This window comes from Mesitornis unicolor, unplaced genomic scaffold, assembly GCF_000695765.1.
Source record: "Mesitornis unicolor isolate BGI_N332 unplaced genomic scaffold, ASM69576v1 scaffold20905, whole genome shotgun sequence".
Taxonomy (NCBI): domain Eukaryota; kingdom Metazoa; phylum Chordata; class Aves; order Mesitornithiformes; family Mesitornithidae; genus Mesitornis; species Mesitornis unicolor.
In genome coordinates this window covers 48,946-76,943 of record NW_010183756.1, presented here as the reverse complement: position 1 = coordinate 76,943, position 27,998 = coordinate 48,946, and the positions used below count along the sequence as shown (strand labels likewise).

The 27,998-nt window shown below is 34.8% G+C and overlaps 1 protein-coding gene across 1 annotated transcript in view; it reads right to left on the bottom strand.

The window, feature by feature from the left end:
- The window catches only part of LOC104540447 (low-density lipoprotein receptor-related protein 1B-like), a gene marked incomplete at both ends in the record, with an annotated part of 89,571 nt that overhangs the window by 13,351 nt on the left and 48,222 nt on the right, over positions 1–27,998 (bottom strand). Inside the window, 12 exons of the mRNA XM_010184259.1 lie at positions 1,293–1,457; positions 8,807–8,932; positions 9,459–9,632; positions 12,005–12,121; positions 15,876–15,982; positions 16,269–16,492; positions 22,712–22,953; positions 24,639–24,758; positions 25,781–25,915; positions 26,402–26,539; positions 26,798–26,920; positions 27,454–27,576. Of these exons, the coding sequence (XP_010182561.1) occupies positions 1,293–1,457; positions 8,807–8,932; positions 9,459–9,632; positions 12,005–12,121; positions 15,876–15,982; positions 16,269–16,492; positions 22,712–22,953; positions 24,639–24,758; positions 25,781–25,915; positions 26,402–26,539; positions 26,798–26,920; positions 27,454–27,576 (1,794 nt within the window). The remainder of the gene's footprint in view (positions 1–1,292; positions 1,458–8,806; positions 8,933–9,458; positions 9,633–12,004; positions 12,122–15,875; positions 15,983–16,268; positions 16,493–22,711; positions 22,954–24,638; positions 24,759–25,780; positions 25,916–26,401; positions 26,540–26,797; positions 26,921–27,453; positions 27,577–27,998) is intronic.

Sequence of the window (27,998 nt, the reverse complement as noted above, 5' to 3'; positions counted from 1 at the left end):
GTTTCAAGTATAATTAATCAACTTCAAGTACAAGTAATCCTCATTTTCCAGTATTTAGTCATTATTAGTGATGTTAACTATGAACATCGTTATTAACCCTCAGATACTCAGAACTGACAAATCCTCTGCTTGGCATGCAACAGATAATGACATTTGCATTCACTTGGACTTTCACCACCACATCTCAGTAAATAAGAGGAGCCTCCAGAGAAGCCAGCAATTGAAACTAAATTACTAAACCATATAAGCTAATGTTAATTACTAAGAAGTGCTGAGGAAAACATTCAGATCTAAGCCCCTTTTGTCACAGAGACTAAGATACATAATTCTGCACTACAGAGAGCTCTTTCTGTTTGTGCTAAAGTCACAAACTCCTCTTCTAAAAGTCAGGTGCCTGTAATTTTCCTTCAGAGATCAGGGAGTCAGTCACTTCATCACACAGGAGAAAATGATTCACACCATCTTCAGCAGCTGATAGGCTTCTGAGAAGAAGAGATTAGACAGCAAACTCTTCTCCAGCTGTTCTACTTTGAATCAAATATTTAAAATACTCCTTGGAGGAGAAAATAAAATGCAACTTCTCCTTTCTCACCAAATTACTAAATTTTAGAGTACTTCCTTACATGCTTTCCCTCTCTAGCCCAAACACTGATTGCATTATATAAGCTACGACCAGTTACATATTAGGGACAAAGATCAACTGTCAAATATCTACTTTTTGACAGTTACAATAATCTCCCTGAAGATAAGAGATGTAATTTCAAATTCCTTCAGGAAAACAAAGGATCCGAGTTCTGATCAACCAAATCTTCCTGAGAATTAGATGAGTAAAATGCTTGTTTTGTGAATTCCAGCAAGATAAAGGTAGAAGACTGAGGTTACACAACTCAGCAATTTAATGCTGTATGCATGCATGTAAAAATTTGGAGGGAGAATTGAGATAAAGAGAGAGCAAGACATGTGAGGTTGTTCCAGATACAGTTTGACTGGACTTTATGCTTTACAATTCCATTTCTATACCTCTATATGTGCACCTTTATACCGAATACTTATTTATAGGCCTCCTTTTCTGGGACGCAGCTTAATTCTGCTAAAACACTGAATGAATGAAAATGAATGAAAAGCACTATTGATTATAAAGTATGGTATATATTGCTATTTTGCACATTATTTAAGTACAGGCAAAGCAAATAAGCTACAAAGAGGAAAAAATAACACAAACAAGGAACAAATTCAAACCTTTGAATTGAGGCAGGTATAACAGTAAGACATAGTTGCTCAGAAATATTTACCGAGGAGAGAGGCTCCACAGGTTCCTCCATTCTGGCAGTAGTTGTAGCAATGGTTGGTTTCACACCTTTCCCCGGAGTAACTTGGCCAGCAGTGACATCGAGGATCTCCCTTCTCATTTATAATGCACTTCCCTCCATTTTCACAGGTTAATTTACAGGAATCATCTGCAGCAAGAGCACATACACCGAGTTATTTTCAACAACCCCATTTCATGTAACCAGCAAAACAGAACCTTGCATCTGCAACAGAGCTACAGATCTCAATTGGGGTGGTAAAAAACACCACTTTTCAGAATAAAGCTTTTCCAAAAAGAGATGCAGATTTGGTGAGGGTTGCACCAGCTCCTACAGCAGGGCTCAGAGCACACTAGGCAGTTGTGCTTCATCCAAGTGATGCCACTGGAAAGCTGACCTCCTTAGGATGTAAGCTAGTATGAATTCTTGTTTGAACCATCATTCCTACTTTGTGAAATGGAAAATTGAATGTTGGTTTCACTTGGGGGATCTCTGAAAACTTCACATTCATTTTCCAATGACCTCAGCCTTTTCTCATTTCATTTTCTGGATCTCTCTTCCACTCTCTCTATTAACTACACTCTTCTTAACTAAACCCTATCCAAAACATTTAAAAGGAAGCTATTCAGCCTTTAAATCCTTCTCAAAAATTGATATTTGCATACTAACTTGTTGCTCCTAAACCATCTTTTCTGATTTATTCTTTTACTTGTCTGCTCCGTGTGTAAAATCACCGAGAAGAGATACCGCCTGCTGCTCTGCGTTCACCGAGCATTGTGCCACTGTCTTAGCAGTGAGGTACGAGGTGACACAAATTCTTATTAGGCCAGATTCAATCTTTCCATAAAGCTGTTTCCCAATTAGAGTTGTGCCTCTCTTGGAAACACTTTGAAAAATAAACCTCTCTTAATTTCAGTGAACAAGATATAAAATCACACAATGACACCAACAAGAAATTAATTAGACTCGCATGTATATAATGCTCAAACATCCAAATAATTGTAATCCTAAAGAAACAGACAAGCACCTTTCTAGCCCAAAACATGCTTTTAGCAATAAGACTTTTCCTTTCTCACATAGCAAACCAAATCCTATGAAGACAGACTGCTGCCTAACTAATCCAGCATTTGAACCTACGTGGATTTTAACAAGAGGGGTACAACAAACACTGAGAACTCTTCAGTAATAGATCCACCAACCGCAGACATCTTGCTGGATTAATCTGTTTTAGGTAAATTATGTATGAACAAACAGTCAGGGTTCCCATTTGTACTATACTATTTCAGGTCTAATATTGACTGACACATGCACATCAAGTCTTTTTTTTATGATGTTAAAAGAAACACGTCGTGCTGTAAGTGCAGAGTTTAGGAATGATGGATATCGTCTAGCTGAAGTGTTTTCTCCAGCACGGATTCTGCAGAACACAGTAGTATAACTTGCTTTTCTTTGGATGCACCCAAGTCTCTTTCCTGCCTCTGCATGCCCCTCCAGCAGGGTCTGGCTGCCTCCATTAGCAGAGCAGACACATAACCTGTGAGCAAACCTATTTAAACAAAACTTCTGGGAACTGCTAGTCTTTCTGGCAATTGCAGCTCTCCTAAATTAAGCTGAAACTAGACAACAAATCTAAAAGTTACTGTGGGGAACTGACTGGCACATCATTATTTCAGGTGTTTGTTTACAATAAAAATATGAAATACCACACACTTTCAAGTTTTTGATATCCACTCTGTATATAGACATCTGCTGTAACAAAGCTGCTTTGTATTTGGGAGTTTGAGGATGCCTCTGTTTTATTTATTTAGGAGGTTCATTAAATCCTTTGATGTTCCATGAACCATTCTTCAGTTACTCATTATAGAAGTTGTTTAAATGGATAATGTAGCATATCTTATTGGAGAGAAGGTCTATTTTTGTTTTGCTTATCTTATCTGTTTTACTTATCATTAGTCATGCGTTTATAGAGCAGAACTTGGTAAAAATGGAATAAAGAACACTGAAGTCCAGATAAGTGTTCATTTTATGAACCTTGCTGATAGCACATTAAAAACATGTTATACATATCTTCTAGAGCAATTCCACAGAAACAAGACATAAAATTTGAAAAAAAGAGAAAATAAAGGAAATTAAGACAGACTATGAATTCAGAAGGAAAATAAAGTAACAAAAGGCTTATTTAGAATTATAAAACATGAACTACAAACTTGAAAGTGGCCCTAACCACACCAAGAAATGCATGCCTTCTTATTTTCAGGAAAGTATACTGAGCCCGAAATTGCCCACAATAAAGATTTTCTAATTCAATTGGCTTTCAAAGACTGGGACATTCATCTCTCATACTTTAAAATGCAGTATGTGTTATAACTTTATGCAGCGGTCAATTAAGAATGTTCCTGAAAAACATAAAAGTTTGTAATATTTTGTATCATCACAAGATTAGTAAAATTCACTGGTGATTTTAAATTCAAGAGTTTCAACACAAATTTAACGTGAAACAGTGCAAAGTTACTGTAACAATTTTGGACTTGAAATAAGGTAAGAAATAGGATTGAAAGACTTAACGGATATGCCAGTTTTAAAGTACTATGGTAGACTTTAACAATATAGGAGTTTTAATGCTGCTGCTTTGTTGTCTGAAGGTAAATACAAGAATCAAATTACTCTTGCTGATTTACTTCAACTAAGTACAAAAGGGGATCAGAAGCTTTTGTGTGGGAGACAGGAGCAGAATGGTCCCACAGAAGACAGGAAGAGAAAGAATACAGGAGAGAAACACAGAAGAACTGTTATAAAAAGCTGAATAATCTTCATTTGAATTACTGGATTACCTCTGAAAGAAATACTGGGAAAAGTTCTGTTGGAACAAAGTTTTAAAACAAGAAAAAACAAATTCAGAGAAGTTTCTATCTGGAGTCAATTCAATACTGGTCTGAACTTGCTGGGACTCAGACTCAGACACCTCTCAACTACTCTTTTCACTTCTGAAATGACAGAAGTAAATAATTTCACTTGCTATACCACTCCTAGTCTAGCTACTGGATCTCCCTAACATAAAAGAAAGGAAAAGGTTACAGGTCATGTAATTTTATATATTCTCTCCTAGTCTTGTTATTTAGTCTTCTGCTGCCTTCTTCAATAAAGAATTAAAAAACTTTGATTTGCAGTTTTTCTTATTTTTTTTTTCTTCCTGATATGACTGTTTGATAGAAACTTTAATGGACTTACAGCTTATCTGCTCCATTTTTGACTCTTTCATTTAACTGAATGTAAAAGGAGAGTCTTACACTCGAGAAACACTGACAAAGCAGCAAAACTAAGCTTTGTGAACGCTACTGGTATTTTTTACTCCACTCATACAATTTTTTGACATTCCATCCCTCTCCCCCAATCACACACAGACACATCTTTTATTGGCATTTCTATAACAACCCCTTCTTCCTTAAGAAAAATACATCTTACTTTTTGCTATTTTTTTTTCCCCCTAAAAATACCCACTGATTTCCAGACCAGGCAGCTCAATGGAGAGAGGACGCTATGGGGCACAAGGTTAATGAACTTATTCTTCAGGACAAGAACAGTTTCCCTCCCCACAGCAGAAAATACTCATCTCATAGGGCACAAAGTATTTGTTCTTGTCTATCCTTCAGAGAAGGGTGTAGCCCATCCTTTACTGAGCTGAATGCACCTATTGAAGTCAGAGTACAGAGTTATAAACATATAGTCAAGCTGTATAAATGATCCTGCCCCTCTGGATGAGGGTCTTGCTACCTGCCAGTTTTCCATTTGCTGAAATTTATCAGAACAAGTTGTAATTCACAAAATGTTGTCTGAATGTTCTAAAACAGACCCTCCTCCTTGTAGTCCCTTCACTTTTTCTTTTATTTTAAAAATCTGTTTGCTTTACAATTTTAAATGGAAGAGAAGGGCTAAGAAAAGAAGGAACAGTGAGAAAAAAACCTCCCTGACATCTGCTGTAATGTAACCCATTTTCTTCTGTTCTGGTAAATACCAGTCTGAATGATAACTCCTTCGTAAATACAGAGGATACTGCTGTAAACAAAAGATTTTTCTCAAATCAGAAGTAGCTTTCTGTATTCAACCCTGGACTGAAAGCAGGACAGCAGTCAAGAAGACAGCATGGATTGAACTGCTATAGCTTGTGCTAGTACAGCTCCCTGAGGCAGACTTTGTGGGTGAAAGAGAAGGTATATAGGGATTAACCTCTACATCCCCAGCCAAAGCACTTGGGTCTGCCTGCAATCTATCTGTGCAGTGGGCAAGTCTCCACAGAAATGTACTGAAGGAAACACCATGATAAATTTAATATTTCATCTCTGTTCAGAAGCAACATCAGATATAAGTCTTTGTAATTTTTCTCATGCTTTTCATCCAGCCAAGAGAGCACAAATATTCACTTCTTCAAATGAAAGTGATAAACGTGCTGCTCCACAATACTGAACTCTTGGCAGTGCTAACTACTCTTGCTCATTCAGCTGTGGTGCACACTGTCTTCCTCCAGTGCAAGTCTCTGAATTTTCATCTTCTTGATATGCTTTTATCTTCATCACGCTACAGACAATTAGATCCAATAACTGTAATGGATGCAGATCCAGTGGTCTCTTTCAGGAAAATGAAGTGGTACTCTGCCCATTGCAAAACGTAGGGGTAACTTCCACACTGAAAAAGTCAGGGTTGCTAAAGTCAACAAATAAACCACAAAAGAACTCAGCTCTGTCAGTCATGATCATCTAGGGATAAACGAAACGGAAGCTTATCTACGAACATACAGGAACGTGCTTTCATTTTGTTATAAAAACATTCTGAATGACACAACACACATATGTTGTAATATCTCTAGCTTGAAAAAGCCAAATCAAACCAAAAAGCTGATGCTCATCAGTCGGGTGAGATGCTGGTGAAACAGCTGTCTGAAGCAATCTGGATTCAGTCTTACAGAAAGCCACTGAGGATTCAATAATGAGAATTTCTTGTTTAGAACTTAGGAAGAAAAATAAACTCAATGGATGAAGCCAGTAGTAATGTTATGCAGAATTTCAAGACTTAGCTCAATTTTCTTTTGTTAAAAAAAAACCCCAACAATCCAATGAACAGGAATCGTGAGTCAGATTTTGGGATATAGTCACAGAAAACAGAGCAAGTCCTCTCAGTCACCAACCTTAAGGCAGACTGACTACTAAGAAACTGTACAAGGTGTGCAAGAATCTTTACATTAATCAGGCCCAAAACTACCAAAAAGAAGAAGACATAATAATGTTGAAAATAATAATTATTTGTTATTGACTCCTAAGTGGAGTGTCAATTGAGAAAAACCATTTAACAGCCCCTTCATACTTTTTAAAAAAGTCAAAATACTGCAAAAATATACACTTGTTAGTGTGCTATAATACTAAGACTTGTTTCACTATGTTGTGGAGTCTCCTTCTCTGCAGACATTCAAAACCCGCCTGGCCGTGTTCCTGTGTGACCTGGTCTGGGTGATCCTGCTTTGGCAGGGGTTGGACTGGATGAGCTTTCAAGGTCCCTTCCAGCTCCTATCACTCTGTGATTCTGTTTCAGTTTATAATTTATAAGGCTACAAAACCTGCAATCTAATATTACAAAAACAATATACAAGAAAAAATGCACTAAAAAGCCTATGCTAGATATTCCTTGAACTATAATTGTAATCAGAAAACTAAGAAACACTTATTCAGCAGCCCTTTCAAAAGGCATAACAGACACTGCAGTTATAGGAAGATACTGAAAATTATCAATATATTAAAAATGCTTCTCTAGGCATTTTCTGTCTACCCATAAAAATTTACAACCAGCAGTGAAATAATTTAAAAGCCTCTTCAGATCTGTCTCCAATAAAAACATACCTTCCTGAAAATTCTATCACGGCATAATCCTTTGCCCCACTAGTAAAACTGTAGCATTACTGGAATTCTAGTTACTACCAATCCCCAGTAAAAAACAATATTCTTTTATTTGCCCTTTCTTCAACACCAAAGCAGTAACTTTGGGCCATTTGAGATAATTTTTAGGTGGCACTGAATCAGCAGAAAATCCTGACAGTATCCATCTCAGAAGGACAACGAGCTGACATGTGGAGAGGCAGGGAGGGTGGATGCTCTCTGAAGATAAAAGGTGTTTAAGATTGATTTGTTTCAAGAGTCAGAAATCTTGTACAGTATAGTCATGTTTTCTATTATATCTACTTCAGTGACATCACTTCTCTCCTAACAGCAGAAATTGTTGTAAAACAGCTGTAAACTACTTCATAGTTGTATATTTATTATATAAATAAATACTGATAGATATTCAGCCAAGGGTGTACAGTGATAAGATTTCATTTACTGTTTTTTCTAGAGCACAGTGTAGTACATCTAAAAGTTGGTACTGTAAATGTATTTCATACAATGCACATGCACATAAACTTGTTATCTAGGACAAATTTTCTAATACTGCTTTAGTCTCTAAATTATTCTTAAATTTCTAAATACAGAAAGAGAAATGCTGCTAGACAGGATAGCTTTATTAATACATCATAAACCACTAAAACACAGTTATGTTAATTAAATATTTAAAGACTAGGCAGTATAAATAGGTGAGATTTTCTCCACGGAATAATGACATTTCAGGTAAATTAATTTAATTGCTAAATTGAGCATTTTAAGTACTGAGGATCTCATCAAAATACCTATCACTTACACTTCTGAGCCTGGAATTAAACATTAGAAAAGCATCTTAATACATTCTGACTTCTCATACGCATAAGAAATCTTATTCTATGATTTCTAGAACATTTTAAAATTCAAGCTGGTACAGAATTCAGTCCTGCAGTCTGACTATCTTAGGTCTAGCCTCAAATAGGGTGGGAATAGTTTTAGAGCACTTATTCTTTTATTTTCACAATTCTTTTTTTCCCCTAAATTATAGCAAGAACTCAATAGCTCCTTTACTATGAAGTCTGGTTTCCTGTGTCTTATTAATCATTACAGGTATTACTGAAAGACATAATTTTAGACAAAAATATTTTAGGGTTTTTTGTCTTTTTTTTGCCTGTTACTTCAAAGCCATAACTATTTGCAACATTGTTCTTACTGCTTTTTGACTATTGCTGCAGTCTAAGCAGAGGTGCTTCTTGATGATCTTCAAGGTTATTTTTCTTCTCCAGAATGGCTGATGTTCAATTTGGAATCCAAAACGCTTCAGAGCTTTTTAAACTTCTTTTGATCGATATATACAAATTCACTTTTAAATATCATTTTGTATCAGTTCAGCTGAAAGCTCATTTTTCATTATGATGAATATAAACAGTTCTTTTGAATCAGGGATTTTGCTTCTTCATATTTCATTTCCATTTCAGATAAGTAATACGTATACTGAATATCATCACAAAACTCTTGACTTGCAGACAGCCTAGCCCTTTGCAATGACAAAAACTGAGCAGCTGTTTATTTTCTGGTTCTTGTGCAGTTTTCAATACTTACCCAAGAGGCTCTGATCAATGCATGTTCCATTCACCAATGATTTCCCTTCTGGACAAGCACACGTTGCTCCAGAAGGGTTAAGTAAGCAAATGAATTCACACGTCAGGTCCAAGCATGGATTAGGTACTGTTTAAAAAGAGAAAATATTAAAAATATTGAGAGTTTTTTACAATTACACTGTGCTTTAGAACTAGGAAGAAATAACTAATCAGATATAGAAATTCTGTTACACGTCGAGTTTCCAGGATCTCGACAGCCTGAAGTCAGTGAACACACACCCTCAAATGGCAGTGCAAGACTCGCATCAGGATAGAATATACAGAAGTAACAAAAAAATGTATTGGTAATATGCAGTAAAAAACCTCATTCAGTTGTGGCTACAGGTATCTGTATTCAGCTCTCTTTTAATTTTTTTATACCTCATTTACAACGCAGTTACACATGGCAAGCATTGGTCCCAAGTCCTTTCAAATGAGAGAAAATGCATCAAAAAATCTAAATCAAACTTACATAAAGAAATACGAGTGAATCTATTTTCAGACTGTACAATCAAGCTCTGTTTTCTATTCATACAACTTGATTACTTTCCCCCGCCCCCTGCCCCAAGGTGAACTTGCTCAATATTGAGTTTAAAGTAATTATGCTTACTCACAGTCCATTTGTTTGTAGCGGTGAAAAATCAAGGCACTTTTTGCTTTATCAACATCGACACTTAGATATTCTACAAGGCTCCTGCCAAATTTGTGTACTCTAAATGCACCATTTTTAGGACCTGCTCCATAAATGTAATCCTCAAAAATGTCAATTCTATGTGGATGGAGTAAACCTTAAATAAAAATGAACAATAAATACAAATACATATCCATATTCAGATAATAAACTACTTTGTTTTAATAACAGCTACAATTGCGGTTACCACCTAAAGACATTATTATTCAGACAGCTTGTTTTGTACCCACAAAGATTGCCTTTAAAAAAGCAATCTTCTTAAAAGGAACTCCTTCTACACTATAAACAAGTAAAAATCTCAAGCTTTGTATTAGCTTTCCATGCAATTTAGCCTCAGAAAGTGGTTGATTATGGAAAAGCAGAGAAACCCTACAGTAGCAACTAGCTAATTAGAATATACTTAGATACAACACTTTAACTAAAAGTATAAGACAAGGAAGAAACAGTTTATCTTGCTGTACACGAAAGACTCTTCTGACAAAACATTTCTTCAGCTCCTTCTTAATATATTTGAAATGCTAGCTTTCATACTACACTTATTTTAATTCAAAATTATAGGAAATTAATACAAAATAAAATGCTAAGACTCCACCAATTCCTCATTTTTAAGAGCTACAGGTGCTGATTAGATCACAGAGTTGGATGCACAACTGCCTGTAGAATTCCACATATTTACCCACATAACAAGGCAATAGATTCTGACTAAACCTTCTTTGCCAGAGATTCATCTCTTCTGGAACTGACACCATAAAGAAACAGAATTCTATCACTCCTTGTGATCCCGTGTTCCTATGATTATCCCCATTTACAGTAAAAATGGTTTTATACTTAACTTTTTATTTTTCACTATTTATTTAGTTTCGATTTTCAGCCTTTATTTGTTCCTACTGATTTTCCACTCTATCAACACGTGTTAGTTTTAATTTAATAAAAACATCTATGAACTTTAGTTCATTATTTTGTGCTTGTTTAATTAAATGGGATGCTGGTTTTAGTCTCATTGCAAAGCAATTTCTAATCTCCCCCAATATTTCTTTTGTACTATTTCTCAATTTTTTCCATAGGTTGCACAAATGTCAACAGGAGACAAAAGGTGACATTACTTTAGTGATCTTGTGTTTCAGTATTAAATGCTACATATTTAAGCAACGAAGTCTCTACGTTCCGCTTTTCCCTTTATAAAGCCCAAATTTGCTGTGTTTGGCAGTGTAGTATAGCCCTTCCATGCTATAAAATATTCAGAAAATCCTCAACTTGCATGCCTTCTATTGTGTAGCACTGCTATGTCTTTTTTATTTCTTTTCCTTGAAGAATAACCTCACATTTATTCTTAAAATACAAATGACTGTTGAGACACATTAAAACGCAACATAGGATAGTCTGTCGGTCTTGGTAACAGCCATAAGCACTGAGCACAAGCACTAAGTATGATTTTGTGCTAGGTTACAACCTAGCCACCACAAAATGCTATAACCAGAGGAGGTGCAAGCAAAGTTATTAGGAGTTATGGTCTTCTAAAATCTCTTGTCAGGCGCTAGCACGGTATGGTTTGGTTTTACAGGAGGTTGTAGTCAGATCCCTACACTCAAAGTGATCTTTCTTGAGATGACTACTCCCATGTGTATTGATCCAAGCTGTGAAATAAAATGCTAATAAACCAGAATAAGATGATTTAAATCTGGCTCTGCTCAATTTGGATTATGGGAGACTTTTTCTAGTAGCTTCCAGAACCCCTAGTGAATTCCAGGTCATTGGTTAAAACACACCGTAGCACCAGATATAATATCATCCTGACGAAACTCCACTACCAACAACACACTAATCAATCCTGCCAAAAAGTCTGCTTCCAAATTTTTGTAATGTTTCCTCTCTTTGGTACTCAGATTTCATAAACTGTTACACATATTATCAAATCATTAAAAACCCAACATCCAATCCTACAAAAATAAAGTTTGCTTAACCAGAATCTCTTTTCTTACGAAAGGAACTTTCCTCATTCACATTCTGGTAGCAGAATTCTGTGATTACTTACTGACCCGAAAGCCAAACCCATTATTTTTCCCAGAACTGATTTAGGTCAACTGTTCTAGAAACTGTACAATTCCTGTGCAATGCAGACAGCTCTAATTTCAAACCAGTCAAGGTGCTCCTGTTGCTATGTAAGTCCAAGTGAGGCCAAGCATAAATATTAATCACGATGTTATCTGATAATACTTAAGCTAATGATTAGATAACAAACTTGGAGATTTGCACATATCACTGAAACTTTGTTCCCCTAAGGTAACTTTATCAGATTATTTTAAAGCTAAAATTATCTTAATTATCTACTGGATTAGGTATCTGAAGTATTATCTGACAAAAGCTATGAACATTATTTAATTATCACTGCTTTTTGCTTACATAGTTTCTCTGAATAGTGAAACTTTAGCCAAATAAAACAAAACAGAAATCTATAGAAGCTCTCCATACCTTGTTTAGTGCTCACAGACACAACTGAATTGGAACCATCAAAAAGAACACTGCCAATGACAGACAATTCAAAATCAGCCCAGAACAAACGCTGACTGAACTGATCAACTACGAGACCTACAAAAGAAAACAAAGTTCAAAGAGGTACACAAAACCTAAAAAAAGATAAATTTATGTAGCTGTACATTTTTGTATCATTCATATTACTGCAAACACAAAATACGGTGACAATGAAAGAACGTAACTGGAAATCAAGGAATATAAAACACAACACTTTCTGCCTAAACCTTCCCCTTGAGGCAACTGTGGAGTTTTACTTTTTTAACTCTCTCTACCAAGGTCAGTACCTTTTCAAACCCATTATCCTCAGCAGGTAGGGATATACACCAGATGGGAATTAAATATAGAAGCTAATCCTGTAATTTGCTCTAGCAACGAAAGATCTATTATGTCAATAGATTTCTCCATCCAGCTTTGGGGCTTCCAATACAAGAAGGACACGGACCTATTGGATTGGATCCAGAGGAGGGCCATGAAGATGATCAGGGGCTGGAGCATCTCTGCTATGGGGACAGGCTGAGAGAGATGGGGCTGTTCAGCCTGGAGAAGAGAAGGCTTCAGGGAGACCTTATAGCAACCTTCCAGTACTTAAAGAGGGCCTACAGGAAAGATTGGGGGGGACTCTTTTTCAGGGAGTATAGTGATGGGATGAGGAATAACAGCTTTAAACTGGAAGAGGGTACATTTAGATGAGATATTAGGAAGAAATTCTTTACTTGGTCCCTCTACTGCAAGGGTAGTGAGGCCCTGGCCCAAGTTGCCCAGAGAAGCTGTAGATGCCCCCTCCCTGGCAGTGTTCAAGGCCAGGTTGGACGGGGCCTGGAGCAGCCTGGGCTGATGGAAGTGTCTCTGCCCACGGCAGGGGTTGGACTGGGGGAGCTTTAAGGTCCCCTCCAACCCGAACCATTCCATGATTCTAAACAGTAGCACCAGTGTGACCAAACGTTAAAAACAAGACATTCAGGTGTCAGTCTTCATAACTCATCCAGTTTTCACAAGTATATAATTGTGTTCTTTTTTTTAACACCAATACTTCACATATTGTAAGTATTACAGAATTAAAAATCAGATTATTTTAATTACATTATTGCTAAATAAGACTTAAGAGCATTATTGACAGAGGTATATATTTACATGCATATGAAAGCACAAGAGTGACTGAAAGCACAAATGAGAATAAAAGATAACATTAGGACTACCCAGCCTACAGGCAATACCTAAATAGTTAAATCAAGCAGTCCATTTTTCACAGAACATGATTAAATGATTAATATGCCACTTTAGGTCAAGTCAAAAGCTTCAGCCTGAAAAAATATTTGAACTATAAAATAATCTAATTCTGAGCTTTTGAAGTTGTGGTGTATTTTTAATAAGAATGGGAAAAAGTATTTTTCTTCCTATTTATGTAAGTAGGTAAGTCAGAAAAAATACATCAAAAGAAATTATACATAACAGCAAAAACAGTCTTCTTAAGGTCATAAATTAATCAGCTACAGATGGATGAGAGGAAATGGAGGAAGTTTGATGTATAGACCAATGAAATATGTTTACATTTGCAACTCCATTAAAAGAAGAAACCTCTTTCAAATAAATACTGGTATTCAGGCATACAGCTAAAGAGAATAATTTCTGGTAAAAGAAAATCACGATGTGTCAACTCTGTGTGATACATGATACCTGTAAGGGGGAATATTTTAGAAGCAGTCCCCACTCTATATCTTTAAATTGTTCTTTGCATTTTAGTAAGAATATATAAATGTAAAATAATAAATAAATAACATTCTCAATGTATCTTTCATGGTATCAGAGATAAAACAATGCAAAAAAGTACTTATTTTTGTCTTATACATATAGCACTCCTGTGATAATAAATTTTATGTAAATCTTGTGAAGTCAAGCCCAAATGCTCTCACTCTCACTCTCTTTTATTTGAAACAGAAACTAAGAAAGACATATTTAGTAATAAATTTAAGAGCAGCGGAACAGAGATGTTCAGTAAAATCTTAATCTAAACAATATTCATAAAGTCTCATTTAGGAGGAAATATTAAAGACATAGGAAAAAATGGCTTGGAGTCTTTCTTCTTTTGCATTTCCTCTATAAAGACATAGATCTATGTGAAATATTTACAAAAGACTCCATATATGTCTACTTTCTACCATGAAGCAAAGGAAGAGAAGCACAGAAAGATGTCACAGAAGTGTTTTCAGGCACTAGGTACAGGAAAATCCAATACCATAGCTAGGTAATAGTTATTATTAAGGTAATAGTTGATATTTATTAATCTTGGCACAAAGTCAGAAGCCTGGTTAAATCTTTGTATGAAAGTTTTCTATCTAAAAGGAGAGAATCTATCTAAAGGAAAATTTTACAAAGAAAAGCTCTTACACATCTGCTTTTGGTCAAGGAAAAAGTAAATATATTTTCAGATAAGTTTAATACCATTATTACCTACAAAATTCAATGAATTCAATAATCCAATACAGGCGCGGGGAAAAGGGTTTAAACGCCCTTTAATGACAAAGGAAGTGGTGACTGGCTCTGTAGGACATAACTTTGGTAATCAACCAGACAGACAATAAAAGACAAAAAAAGCAAAATTCCAGCAATTAGAACTAAGTCTAATGATTTGCATATCTAATATGATCACAATGTTTTATATAAGAAGTTCAGCAAAGAATATATAACAACTCTGATACACATAAAATTCTGTTATCTTTCAGTCTGAACAATCAGGAGCTTCTTGCTGAGCTTACTATTGACTATATACTCTATTATTAGTAGTAGTAGTAGTAGCAGTAGTAGTATTATGTTTCTTATTTACATCAGGAGCATACACTTCCTCTCCTCAAAGCTTTCTTTATCACATATTTAATTTCTTAAGTTGCTATATTTCAATCTAATTGTCTCAATAAAGAAAGAGTGTTAGGAATGAGTGCATCCCGCATATGCAACACCTTAGTATGGGACTTAACAGTCTGTTGAAATATTGTTATTTGTTGCTGTGATAGTCGCAGCTTCTGACAGAGACATTTAGACATTCAAAAGGCATCCTCTTGAAAGAAGTCTATATTTCAATAGCACTGCATACCAAAGTTGGACAACTCCTAATTTGCAATGCAATAATAACAAATTATCACTGTGTGCCTGCAGAAACATCAAATATTGCATGAGAAAATTGGTCACGAACAAATCATTTGTGGTTTGAAGACAGGATGCTGCTATTTAAGAGACACATTTCATTCTGGATTCATCATCTCCTTTGTCATAAAAATTACTTCTATCCTGCCAATGGAGTCTTAATAGTAATTCACAAGATCTCAATGTGGACTGTCAAGCTTCAAAATAGTTCAGTAAAAAAATATCTCAGTAAAATACTGAGATAATTAAGTTGTTGCTTCTTTGAATACTTAAATCTTGGTTTATACTATTGTGCAACTATTCTGAAACTAACTAGAATAGGCTGTGATATTTCATATGCAGTCTTAAAAAATGTGTCTTACCATTAACTGGTGTTCCCTTAAATGATTTTGCTTGTTCAGTGTTATAGAACATATCATATTTTAACTGATTATATATAGTCCATTGGTACTGAGTTGTAAAATCATCATGTTAAGCTTTGTTACAGAAGTTTAAGTCCTATTAGGATATATCATTTGTAAACAGAACTAAGAATTGTGATCAGTAACCAGAATACACATTTCAAACAGCACATAATTTTTTTTGCAAACTGAGAAATAGGAATTCAGCCAACAAATCTACACCAGTAGTTAAGTGCTGCAGAATTAGGAAAAATGGATAAGCTTTTTACCTGTAGGTCTTTGTAAATTCTTTTGAACCAATATCCTTCTCAGAGTACCATCCATAGATGATTCCTCTATGTGAGAGCGATCCCCAATAACTGTCCAGTACATCATCCTAGAAGTATTAAACATAAAAAATAAGCTGGATGCCTATACAGACCCTCAAAACACTTTACTATTACTAAATTATTGTCAGCCCTTCAACCTACCTGAAAGACGGGAGATAATTGATCTTGATTTATGAACAGGTAAATTGAGCAGGAAAGTTAAGTAAATGACTTGGAAAAGTTTAGACATTTAACGTATCATTTATATTAAGATATATTTTTATTTCTCTCACTCTGCTTTGCCTTTTTGTTTGAATTACCCAGACAGAGTAATGTTGGGACAGACATACATACCCCTTTTTAGGATTTACAGCAATTGCGTATGGTTCTCCTGCCATGCTGGTAAGGAGTCTTGTACAGTTAGGTCCCTTCAGCTGACCTACATTGATGGAGTATCTCAGACTGGTCCAATGGGTTGTATAGTAGCTGAACCAATGCATTCTGGAATGATCAGTCCAGTAAATATTTCCAGCAACCCAGTCAACAGCAATGCCCCTAGGTCTTTTGAATTCTGGACACTGAAAGGAACAGATGTTTTAGTCAGATTTATGGAAATGACCTTTCACAGCAGCTGCATCGGCAGAGATTTCTGTAACTTTTTACAGTTAAGTAACTTTTACCTTTAATATGGTGAAATATTTAAAACACTGCATTAGAAAGACATAAATTCCACCTGTAAGAGATAAACTATGTGATCTGCTCACAGTTCTATTCAATGTAGAAGAACAAGTCAATGGTTCAAAACTGTTTTCTCAAGTCTAAGGCTACCTACATTAAGAAAAAGGCACTTAGACATGAACTATTTGAACTGTTGATACTGAGGCAAATAAATGTTACATACTGTAATTCAAAAGGAAAGGAAAAGGAAGAATTAAGATTCTACAGCTATTATACTCTATGCAGAACTGTGGTATGATGTCCCATCCCAAAGCCCTCACTGAAGATGGTGACTATCCTGAGGTACGGCTGCTCAGCAGTCTGCCAAGGATAAATAAAATCACCGCATTTAGAAAATCGCACAATATTACCTCTCTGTTGTGGCTAATACCAGTATGCAATTGTAAGGAAATCTTTCCAATGTTTCTCTTCCCTTGCTGTTAACTGTTCCTGTGCTCCACCACCAATTAAAACTAGAGTGCAACACTCAGCTTCGCAAGTAAAAGAGGCTTAACCTTGTATAACATTAAAATTATAAACTATAGTATTGCTGTCATGATTTCACAGTTATGATTAAGGCCTAGATCCTAAAAAATGGTCCTAAGGATATAAGTGAATATTGCAAATAGGACATATATATATATATATATGAACAAGTTTCTCTACAGTTAATTAGCATTCCCACAGTGAGGAGTGAAACCTTTAAAAGAGGACTACCCAACTATTTCTAACATGAATGCAGCTTATCATAAAAAATTCAAGACCCGCATGAGCTAAATACATATGCAATTGTTTTCCTGTTTACTTATAATGACACTAAGTTTAACTATGAACAAAAAAATGTCTATTACTTGACAAATACAGTAATGGAATTCTACCAAGCCATCTAACTAAAAAACAGGAAAGAAAATCCTAAAATAACTTGTTTTCCTCAGGTGTCAGAGTTCTCTAATACTACAAGACATTTGTAGACTATTTTCATCATAAAATAAAGGTCATCTCATTCTCTAGGTGAAATAATAGGACTGCAAGGGTGAATTTAGATAGTTCATTGCTCATAAACCTTTAATTCTGCAAAAATGTCATAGAATGCATGTTCTAAAGATATACAGAACCCTGACTTTCTATTTAGATGAGTATTAAAGCAGCAAAATCAATCACAGCATTTACAAAACAGTATTTCTTCAAAAACAAGGTTACAGGTTTTTTAAAACCGAAAAAAAATGATGTATCATAACTCTTAGTTATAAAATTATAATACATACGCTTCCAGAAATACCACGACAAGAAACTTTTTTTATTTTTTTCAAGAAATGTAGCATTTGCATGCAACAATCTCTTCTTTCACTTTGCTACATTATCCCAGTAACATTTATGTAAAGGACGAGATACGCCAAAATGTGGGTATCTGCAGATAAGTGTCATTGTATTTTTAATCCAAACTCATTTTAATTTTGGGTAATATGCAGGCACCTGTGTCAAGAATGTCTCGTATATCTCCTCTCATACCTGGAGATCTCCAGTTACTACTCTGAAAACTGCCAGGGTTAATGGCACTTTACAGGAGAAACAAAATGCCACTAATACTGGGGTGCATATTAAAGATCAAACAAACAAGGAGATAACCAGAAGAAATGGAAAAGAGCCATCTGGTGTCAGAAATTAAGAAAAAAGAATTTAAAAAAGATAGCTGATGCCATGGCTCTGTAATTCTCAGTTGTGTTCATCAAGTTTCAGCCTAGCTACACTATATTTCTGATGCCTTGTGCATCTTCTCATACTGTCTAGGAAAATTACTTACTGTAAATGAGCTTTTACCTAATAGCTCATATGGATTATGTTAATTTTTAAGGAATATTCTGCATACAGAATAAGGATGAAAACACAGGAACAAAATCATATTAATATTTTCTATGGTTATTTTAGTCTATTCTGATGCTAAATATAATGTACTACAACCTATCAGAAAAATATGGGGTTTGAAGCTTCTGTAGTATGGTAGTTTCTGCACAACAACAAATCGTATCAGATCAGTGGCTTTTGATCAGAATGTTGCCTATTGTAAAATCTGTTTTAAAAGGTAAAGAAGCAAAAAAAAACAAGAAAAAAACCCCACAAAAAACCCAAACACATAAAAAAGAAAGAAAGCTGCAGTAACAGCTTGGATTTGGAAACCATTCTGATACAATGATAGATTACAGAAAAATTGCTTATCCCTAAAGTTGAGTTTGATTGGAGAAAATATATGTTACGCATGCAGCAGGAACCCATCACTTACAATGCTTTGCATTTTCACACAGGAAGATTAAATTACAAGTCTAATTTACATCATTATTGTTGTTCAAAATATCATCATTAAAAATAACACATTACTAATGTAATGAAAATAACACATTACTAATGTAATGAAAACAACCAATTACTAATGATATATTATTAGAACAGTCAGGAAAAATGAGAAACAGTAACACCAGAAAACTTCTAGGCTTTCACTCGCCGAAATTTCCCACCACAGATGTGCAGCCCAATAGGTGCAGTGGTACACCAAACCACCATTTATATTCCATAATTAGGATGATTTTAGAATCCCAACCAGATGATGCCAGATAGAGAGGGTTTCCTAAGCACATAATTAAACTTCATCCGTACGGACCTATAGCTTTAAGGTAAATACATAAAGTAATGCCATTGCGTTTAAGAACAGTAATAACATTTTGGTGATAGGTACAACAAAAAAAGCAGCAGAAAACCTGTTGGAAGCATATTGCTTAAATCAACAAACAGCTGAAATGAGTGGTGCAGGTGTTCCTTAAATATTCCTTGGGTCTGAATACCTGCTATCATCAGCAAGCGCTCATACAGGAGGTCTCCTGTAATCATGGCATCATGGTGTGTACCCAGACATCCCAAAGTGCAGATCTGAGCTGGAAAAGCTTAAAAATAATATCGCTTTGTCCTTGGAAAACATCTTTTGCATAATTAACATGTCATGAGGCAAAAATATGCAGGCTGGTTAGCTTAACTGAATAAAACAGGAGGGAGACAGAAAACATCTCTAAGGATAACCTAGAAAATGTTTGTAAACCAAACCTTAGGTTTTATAGTTTTCGAACTCCTGTCTGCAACATTAGTTAAATACTAATCTACCTAATTCATACAGTGTGTATTAACAGAACAAATTTAAGCTATGAACTGTTTTAGCTGAGGTTTGTAGAAACATTAAGAGTTTGGTCATCTTTTATAAGTTATGGTGTTTAAATATGAAACCTCATATTTTTAGGAAATGAGAGTTACTGGGTTCTCATAATTTGCAAAAAAAAAAGTGTATTCAGAGAAAACAGTCTAGAAATTGTTTCCATTCACACTGATGCACTGAATTTCACGGGGCTGTAGGGCACATATTGGGAGTATATACACAAGAGCATGGGATCTATCACAAGAGCAGTTAAGGGTCCTTGTTACACTCTCAGAACAGCAGGGCTAGAGCAAGCTGCTAATATACTGACTGAAAAAAATTACAGAATCTATGTTTTTCTTTCTATTATATGGTACGATTATTTTAATGTTGAGCTTTCTGTCCTCTTCCATGAAAAACAGCACTTGAGTTTAAGTGGCAAGTCACCCTGTGCTGAATATTCACCTCGGAAAACTTTAACATCTCTCTCCAAGGACTACGGCAGTAAACAGCTGCCTTAACTCCACTGGAATGCAACCCTCTTCTGCACCTGTCAATAAACTCTGAAGAGTTGATATTTACTGTTTCCTTTAATACTTCAATTTGTGCCAAGCTTAAACCCCTTTTCACAGAAAAATACAAGAGATACTTAAAGCTATTCTCTGAGGAAGGCTCTTGATATGTTAATTCCACAGAGCAATTTCAGTTGAGATGAATTTTTGCATTAATGTAATTACCTGAAAATGCAGGTGACTTTGTTCAAGTTTACTGTCCTGATTTACATATCAAAGTCTAGATATAAAAGTTCTAATGTAACCTTTGAAAACTTATCCATTAAAAACTTCGGTTAAAATTGAGGAATTCTCAAGCTTTTCAAAACCAAATTTAAATGACAATATTAAAGCAACACTAGAAAACCAATTAACCTGCTCATTGGTTATATATAAAGTAATCATATTTGATTATTATTGAAATAATGCTGGAAAAATATGCTGATCAGTTTAGCACAATAAGAAGTAAACACTTCACAAATATAAATGAAGTGTGTCCAAGAAATATTAAGATACAGTCTGTGCATTTTCCACATAAAGATTGGTATAAAAAGCTTTCTGTGGCTTGGATCAAGGATCTTCTCGAGCACTTGCCTGCACTGAAGAGACAGGAGAAAATGTATAAAGAAAACCATAATTTTTTCAATAATTTTGAATTAAGAGGAAGTGAGTAGAAACTATTCTTGCACAGGAGTGAAACAGATACAAAAAGCAAAAAGTATTTCAGTTTTTCAGAAAAATAGTAGTTGTAAGAACATCTCAACCCTTGGACTATGAAGAAGTCTCAAGGAAGCTTATGTTCAATTTTATGGGCCTGTAAGAAAGTGTCGATCCATTACAGAAGTTGTGGGTCAGAAGACTACACTGATCAGAAGGCATCTGAATTAACCAGAAAGAAAGAAAATAGATAACAACACAACGCTCCCAACACTTGAATTTCACACGGCTTTACAAGTTGTTTGTTATTTTCTAATGATGAACTCAACACAGAGGTGTGTCTGTCAGGATTTCTTAGGCACAGGTACCTGCCACATTTAAAGGAGAAAAATATACTAGTAGAATTACCTTACAACTTCAATACACAGGTTCTCAAAATATCCTCTGAAACTCAGATGACATACCTGACCTACTAGAAATGCTAAGAATAATGTTCTACTTTTGGTCTATTTTACATGCATGTTCTGTAACCCAAATCTAGACCTCCTTCTGCTGGGCAGGTGGAAGTGTTGGTTTTCAAGCACTCTTCCCACGTGTATGCCGTCAGCGACACAAGGTATCTTCAATGTCCGTTGGTGTCCACATGCCCAGGCTTTTTGCCTTGCTGGCACCAAAGATCAGGAAAGTCGTTTGTTTGCAAAGGAAATATCCTTGGATGAAAGGTAGTTAGAAGTGGTTTCAGATGTGTAAGTCAAGTGATAGATGAAAGATTAGTCTACTGTTGCTACCGCCGTTTATTCCACAGGGCTTATAAAAGCACTCATGTGATGTAAGTTCACCCTTGTTACCTCTCTGAAGTTTAAGGAAATAGCCAGACAGGTGCTATTTCTAACCTGATTTATTACTGGCCACAAAAAGAAAAACCTAAAAACTCTCCTCTGCCATGAAATTTAATAAAAGTGAAAAAAATATAATCTAAATTTACAGCATTATAGAAGCACCAATGTAAAGAGCACATTGTTATCTTCAATTCAGCTCTAACACTTCCTTGAGAATTTTGTAGAAATGTATGAGGCAAAACGAGTATCAATCTGCATTTATTTTATTTTAAAGTAAAGACCACTTGAAATTACCCTAGGTTATAAAAATCCACATTTCTGTTGTAAATTGCAAAATGACTTTTATGCTTATTCAAAAGAACATACTATGCAGTTCAACATATAGAGGAACAAATACTTGTTGTATCATTTGTTAAAACTTTTTCATAGCCTTGCTAATATCATTGTTTACTTGGTCATTATGGAAATCGGGCCTTTCTTTGGACTACCTACATTTCCTGTTTTCCAAGTATTTATAGTTCATGTCTTTCTTTAAACCATGTGTTGCTTATATATGTCTATTATATCTTCTCTTAAAATAAAAGAGTCTTCATGGTATACAGTCTTTCCAAGCCTCTAATTTACCAGTTATTTCTCTGTAGAAAGCTTTTTAAAATAGTATAGTTTTGATCTCTTAGAGACTTGATCAAGACTAAGAGTCTTAAATGGAAAGACATTAGCAGATATACATACCATTTGAATACGATCATTACCAGATAGAAGTTTTAATTTACTGTATCAGCACATTATAGACAATCAGAATAGAAAATTATACAGAGAGAAACTTAGATCATGTAATCTTTGATTTCGATCACTTACTATCAAGCCACTGTTACTTTGTCTTCTCTCTCTGTCATGAAGTTTTCTGTAGAAAATCCCTCCTGGATTAAACTGAGTACTCCAAACAATCATGTCCCCTTGAAAATACACATCCATTCCAGTTATCCTTGAATTATGTTCAATATGTGATATTTGCTGATGAACATCACTGTAGTTGAATGGATATGCAAAACCCAGGATGTCAGTGTCATTAGCAACATAGAGAACTTGATCTTCAGAGCCTAGGGATTATTATAATGAAACAAAAATAAAGTAAATGTCAACTAATGCAAAATCAGTGCTTTTTACTCAAGTAGCTTTTTGGTGTTTATCTGACATAATTTCTTATGTTAAAATTGTTTTCTGATTGTAGAAGACTGCAGAAGCACTCACACTCTAGGCAATAAATGCAACTCTTTGTTCTCCAATTCCAACTTATATTACTTCAATGCTCTCCAAGCTCACATTGTGACACATAGGGCTGTACTTTAAGGTACATCTAATATAAAAATTTGGACACTTTAAGTAGTATACAAAAATAAGGAATATTATGCGTTAAGCCCATATGAAACATTAGATATTTTTATATGCATGCTTTGTCTAGAGGGTCCTAAATGTATATATTAAAGGAACCCAAACTTTCCAATAAGCATTATTTAAAATGATTAATTGGAAATTAGAAGTGGAATGACACTATCTTTAGTGAAGGCAGTGAAGTTTTGAAACTGACTGCAACCTGAGCAAACTGGACCAAAGCTGTTACAGAACATGAGTAGGTTATGCCTTGTATCTCCTCATATCAGATAGTTATCATTTATGGGTACCCATGAATGGGTGGTATTTATGGATACCTAGTTACCATCTTCATTCAGATATTTTTTAAATATGTTCTTCATAAAAAAGTTCTCTGCTATCTATTCATTAAGTTTTGAGAAAGTTTTAAGTGCCTTAGAAGGCATTTGCAGATTTTAGATTTCCAATTTCTATCAAATTTATCCATAGAGAATCAACTTATAGTAACATTTATCCAATAGATTTCCTCCTTATAAGTATGAAAACAAACAAAAAAAATTGTTCCCTCATTTCTGCTAAATACAAGAAGGAAGAGGAGTTCTATTAAAGCAAGTATCAATGAGGGAAAGAACAAACCATCAAGTGTATTACAATGGCACTTAAGCACAAGAAAAATTCAGATGGAGGATAACAATTCCCATAATTTTAAATTATAAACCCTCAGAGCTGTGTCTGTGTTTCTATATTAAAAAGGTTTTTCCCATGTGACTGCTTCTTCAGTAAAAGGCAATGATGCTAAATCCTGATTGAGTCCACATTAGGTACAGAGGAAATTACCGAGTCATTTATATGATTTTCCCATTACAAATTTGAATCACAGAATCATAGAATACCAGGTTGGAAGGGAAAATGTGACCAAAACATGTAAAATACCTGACTGTCACCATCTAGCTACCCAGAATGGGTGTTCCTACATTACTGACTGGTAATGCACCTACATTACTCACTTTCAATGGACCATGATCTAAACAGTCGATTTATATGAGGAATATCTTATTAGGTGACTATACTTACACAAACTCTAATTAAATTACTTATATAAGATCTCTCAACAAGACAAAGCAAAACACATTAACTCCAAATAGTACCTAATTTATTCCTGAAATTCTAAAACATGTTTCTGTGAAAGAGTTGATTCTTCTCTCAAGCTTCTCAAGCGTTACATGAAAGTGGTAACAGTTTAATGATTAACAAAATGAAAGGTAAATTTTAGTGATTTTGAGAATTATTTCTGTGCACTATTCAAGAAATATTTATCTAAAACTAACTGTATATGCAATACATTAGTGTTACCAATCATTCACATAACAAATGATTTAGTACTGTCAATCTGTTTTGATTTTTATAGCCTTACCTTTTGCTATGCAACTGTTATTCCTCTCCTTATAATTTTTCTCGCATGCACATTTATATGATCCCTTAATATTACTGCAGTGTTGGGAGCAGGTACCAAATACCATACACTCATTGATATCTATGAGGAAAAGAATTTTAATTTATATGCCTGTAGTTTAAGACGCTATTATTTAACATGATTGGAATATCAAGTAACAAAGCAGATGAACAAAAGAAACTTGTAAGCATTGGTACATCCTGCAACAGTAAAAGGAAGCCTTCTGCAATTATCATTAATGCTATTTCCACTGTGATCAACATATCTCAGAAAGATATTTCATATTACTTCTCTATCCTTCTAATATCAACCTCTTATCATTAAAGCTTGAAATCAACATCGAGGACAAAAAAATCTGAGTTATTTCCAACATACCTATCTCTGCTACAGTCAAAACTACATGATCTCCCCTCCGACTGGAGAACCTCCTGTGTATACCTTTTTCTTAAGAGCCCAACAATGAAGTATCTGTTAACTTCGGCAGTCCACTGAGGTGATGCCCACCTTCTCTGGAAGTTACTGCTCACCGTAAGAAAATGAATTCACAACCCTGTTTTTGAGAGGGTAGCTTTATCTTCTTTTTTAAATAACCTCTTTCATTATAACAACACACACATTATATATTTCATTATATGCATCACATATTTAAAACTAGATTTTCTAAGGTGTTTTACTTTCAATCTGCTTATTTTATTTTCATTTAAATTTTCAGTGTTAAGCCTCTTCACTATTTTAAAAATCTCAAAATAGTCTGATATACTAATTTTTGAGCCAATCCCAATTGTCCAGTTAAATAATCTGCTAGACCTTAAATCACACATTTACCCCTTAAATTATAAAATCATTTCATGGCCTGATCTAAACCTTTAGACATTGACAACCAGTGTTAATCTTTGATAACCTCCAGGTAGAATGCATAAATCTACATCCTGTAAATCCTTTCAGTTTCTTTTCTTGCTTTCTTAATCACATAGCAATGCAACAGTTTTTTACTATGTGGAAAAAAAAATCTGTGATACGTATCTCCTTCTCTAGCATAGAAAATTGACTACGCAGTTAACTTTTAATACTTTATAGTAAGGGGTGATGGACAAGCGGTGTACCTTCACATTGCCTATTCCTCTTGTTTCTCTGAAATCCAGGTTTACACTGACACAGTAGGGATGTTTTTGTCTGATTACAGTATGCATCATCTCCACAAGGATTCACATTATCTTCACATGTATATTCAGCGACACCTAAACATAAACAAAGTGTCTCAAAAACTAACAATGGAGCTGTTTAAACTGTTAAAAATGAGATCCAAAATAACAACAACAAATAACAGATTTATCTTTCTGTTAAAGAGTATCAGGTAAATTTTTAACAAATATATTTACTTGGTTTTGGATTTACATGCATATGCATAAAAATTGACAGTATTTAATTGAGATAATTTCAAATCAAGAATTTAATACAAAAACTGATCTTGTTGTAAATATGAAATAAAACACAATCAACTTATAGCTAAACTACTTCAAGAACTCAAGAACTACTCTAACAACTACTACAACCTAAAATTCTAAAAAAAAGCCTTCCATTTTGGCATGTCCAATAGAATTGACTCTTTTTTAACTAAAAAATTAACTAACTTCTGCACTGTTGAGTAAGTTTTGCATGGATGAAAGTCTCAGTAATTATTTCTTTTCTGCTACAATCGTGAATATCTTGTCAGCCAAACTCACTTATTTTGCAGTCTTGCTCATCCGAACCATCTCCACAGTCATCAAACCAATCGCACTGCAGCTCCATTGGAATACATTTCTTATCATTACAAGCAAACTCATCTTTTTTACACGGTCTTGCTTTAAATGTCATTTTATCTATATAATTACAAATTAATAAGAGAAAAATAAATCAGTATTGAAGATTCTTAGAATATTTTAGACACATACAAATGGGAATGACCATGAAGCATTAAGAAATTGGAAATTACTTAAAGCTCAATTTCTTTCAGTTTCAAATTCCGATCTACTAACCTCCAGTTAAGCTTTACTGAAGGACAAGCAGATCTCTGTAACAAAGTTTGCCTTCAAGTTGTTTTCTTTGATCTGAATGCCTTGAAAGGTAATATCACCTACCACAGTGATCTTCATCCGAGTTATCACCACAGTCATCAACCTCATTGCAAATCTGCTCAGGTCGCAGACAAACCCTGTTGTTTCTACATCTGTATGGCCTTGTTGGAGGGCATGGAAACTTTACTGTATATTAGAAAAAAGAATCAGCTATTACCCAGCTGGTATTCTTGAATCTTCTTTAACGTCTCCTTGTCAAATCAATAAGCAGGCATGGGAACGCAGATATACTTAACATACAAATGGTACTTGATTTTAACTTCTGGTACCTATTGAAATAACACTTGAACAATGTTTACAGTGTAAGTTTTTCACTTAGGGAATGATTTTTTTTTTAATATGAAAAGGGTAATTATACTTCTTGAGAATCAGTAAATACGACAGAAACAAAACAAAGGTAGCCAATCTAGTGACAATCAATATTTCAATGCAGAAGTAAAGGTTTCCCATATCTGCATTTCCTGCAGAAAGATGAATTTCTCACAAATATATTATATACGAATAGCAATAACAACAAAAAAGCTATATCCCATAATTTCAAGCTAATCTTCAAGTCAAATAAAGAAAACTTAGATGCATGTGTCCTTGTATATTTCTGTGTGTTACATGTCATTTCTTGCTCTACTATATGAAAAGCACTGAAAAATTTAATGTCATACCACACATTTCAGCAACTTCATCAGAGTTATCTCCACAGTCATCTTCACCATCACAAACCCAAAAATGTAGCTTGCAAAGGGAATTGTTGCACAAAAACTCATCAGCTCTACATATATTTCCCCCTGGGCAGATGAAAAGAAGAGAGAAAAAAACAAACAAACAGGAAAACAGAAAGACAAAAGAAAGAATGTAAATTCTTTATAAAACCAGTATAATCATGTACTTACCACATACTATCTGCAGAGAATGAATCATGTAGCATAACTAAATAAACAAATCCCAAATGAAAATGTTGGAGAAGCAGAGAGAAATACTCATTTAAAAACCTCTTCCTTGACCATACACTTCTCTCATTTTCTTTTCCTGACTGTTAGCTAGGAGCTATCTATTTGGGCTGACTAGAAAGGGCATTTATCAAAGAAAGACACTGACAACTCACCAGCTAGGCACATTCCCTTTGCATTTAGCTAGGAAATGCTTAAACTATCATTCTATCTGTAACCTGCTTTGGTGATGCTACCTTTCAGAAAAGACCTGGCTGGGT